Genomic DNA, 2404 nt, shown 5'->3' with positions numbered 1-2404 from the left:
TTCAGTTTTATCATACGGAAGACATATCATTGGTGATGAACGGAGGGCCCTGGAGTTTTGATAATGCTATGCTTCTGGTTGAACTAATCCCATCAGGAGAAGACCCATTGAAGATTCCATTATGGTGGTTGAATATCTGGATTCAAATACATGACTTACCGAGTGAATTCATGTCTGAGGCTGTAGGAGTCCATTTGGGGAATTTTTTTAGAGAGTTTGTTGAATATGATCCGAAGAATAACAGTAGCATATAGAGAGAATGCATGAGAATCAAGATAAGATTGGACGTAAGGAAGCCTTTGAAAAGGAAGAAGAAAATTAAAAGAAGGAATGGAACATAATTTGTAGTTCCATCCAAATACGAGAGACTGGGGGATTTCTGTTTCGCTTGTGGTTTAGTCACTCATACGGAAAGATTCTGTCGCAAAGCCATTGATACCAGGAGCGAAGGTGGAGCTCAGGAATGGGGTTCGTGGCTGCGTGCACCGTCACGGCGAGGAGCTGGGCAGGGTGGAAGTAAGTGGTTAAGGGAGGAAGATGACGTTGGTTGGATAGAGAGAGTTGGCCACGGAATCAACAGTCCAATTTTTACGGGAGGAAATTCAGGAGATAGGATGCAAGTTCAAATGTAGGACACAAAATTAGGAGCAATAAGGGGAAAATTAAAAAAAATGAATCTTTATTAATAACTCAAGGCGGAATATTAGGACGAGCAGGATACAGCATATTAGCCCAAATATCTAATGGACTTGGAGAAGAGGAGAATGATGGGATGGATATAGAAGAGAGGAAAAGAAAATGTACAGGCCCAAGAACTAATATCACAATGGACACAGACGAGAGTTTTCCACATGAGGATCAAAACAACAACTTGGTGCAATATAAGGAATCTGTATTTTCTGAAATTGATTATACAGTATCCAAAAAAATGATTTGGCTACGCTTGTTATGCAAGCTAGCCGTCCATTATGAATCTTCTAAGCTGGAACTGCAGAGGTATGGGGAGCCTCCGTACAGTTCAAATGTTCGGAGATTTAATAAAATCTCGCAACCCTAACTTTGTGTATTTATTAGAGATGTTAGTCGAGAATAATGCTATTAAGGACCTTATAGAAAAATTCAGGTTTTTTGGTTACTTTGTTGTCGATAGAGTAGGGAGAAGTGGAGGATTGGCAGTTATGTGGAAAAGATTGGTTAATTACAGAGTGTTTAATTCTTCCAATAACCACATAGACGTGCATATAATGGAGAAGTCGAGTGTAGCCTGGAGATTAACATGCTTCTATGGTTTACCAGAAAGGAATCGAACACAAGAGTCATGAAATTTACTTAAAAGTCCGGTAGGTCATGATAACACCCCTTGGTGTATCTTTGGCGACTTTACGACATGTTAATTGCATCTGACAAATCTGGGCCACAACCGCACCCTCATTCATTGCTTGAAGGCTTTAAAATAACCATTGAGGAATGTGGCTTGATGGAGCTTGACCTGACAGGGGGAGATTTTACATTGGAAAAAAGTAAGGGCACAATTAACTGGGTGAGGGAATGTCTTGACAGAGCCTTTGCTAATGCTCACTGGTGGAGAAAGTTTCCTCTTTGTAAGTTATCAGTTTCGCACACGATTAAATCTGATCATGATCCTATCTTACTGGAACCAGTGAATGTTGAATTTTCTAGGAAACAATTTAGATTTAAATTTGAGAACACTTGGTTGCATGAGCCAAATTTTAAAGAGGAGGTTTCGATACACTGGAGGGAAATTCCTAGCTTACATTTACTTCCAAAGTTACTTTCCGTAACAACTTTTATGGCTCGTTGGGGTAGAATTTTTTTTCATAAATTTCGAGATAAAGTAAAGAAACAGAAGACAACTCTTGATAGCTTGGTTAGTAGAGGTGATGAATAAGGAGTCAAATTGTATTTCGAGGAAAGGAAGAAACTTGAGGATCTTTTGCTGCATGAGGAGCAATACTGGAAACAGAGAGCTAAGACGTTTTGGTTGACAGAAGGAGATACCAATTTGAAATTTTTTCATGTTGCAGTGTTAAAGAGGAAAAGACTTAATCATATTTCCCATCTAGTAGTTAATGACAATGAGATGGTGGATAACCATGAGGAGATGAGCAAAGTGGTAGTGGAATACTTTTGAAATGTATTTGCAGAAATGAGTGTTGGAAGCAATCAGGACGAAGGTGAAAATGAATGCATCGTCACAGACGCTCAGAACGTTATGCTTACAGCTGAGATTACTTTTGATGAATTTACTTTAGCTGTTAAACAAATGCACCCAGACAAGAGTGCAGAACCTGATGGGCTTAGTCCAGCGTTCTTCCAGCATTTATGGGACTTGTTAAGAAAGGAAAGGTTTTTATGTTACAAAAAATGGTTGGCTGAAGGTTCT

General features: G+C 39.2%; 1 protein-coding gene across 1 annotated transcript; it reads left to right on the top strand.

The window, feature by feature from the left end:
* The first annotated feature begins 1387 nt into the window (after nucleotides 1–1387).
* LOC141685065 (uncharacterized) lies at nucleotides 1388–1909 on the top strand. Its single transcript, XM_074490188.1, has one exon. The coding sequence runs from the start codon at nucleotides 1388–1390 to the stop codon at nucleotides 1907–1909; it is 522 nt and encodes a 173-aa protein (XP_074346289.1).
* Nucleotides 1910–2404: the final 495 nt, after the last annotated feature.

The sequence above is a fragment of the Apium graveolens genome, chromosome 9, assembly GCF_009905375.1.
Source record: "Apium graveolens cultivar Ventura chromosome 9, ASM990537v1, whole genome shotgun sequence".
In the NCBI taxonomy this organism is placed as follows: domain Eukaryota; kingdom Viridiplantae; phylum Streptophyta; class Magnoliopsida; order Apiales; family Apiaceae; genus Apium; species Apium graveolens.
Note: the sequence above shows the minus strand (reverse complement) of the source record. Positions and strands in the feature narration are given on the sequence as shown.

What these genes read in the sequence shown, in the direction of transcription:
- LOC141685065 (XM_074490188.1), top strand. Translation starts at nt 1,388, where the DNA reads ATGTTAATTGCATCTGACAAATCTGGGCCACAACCGCACCCTCATTCA.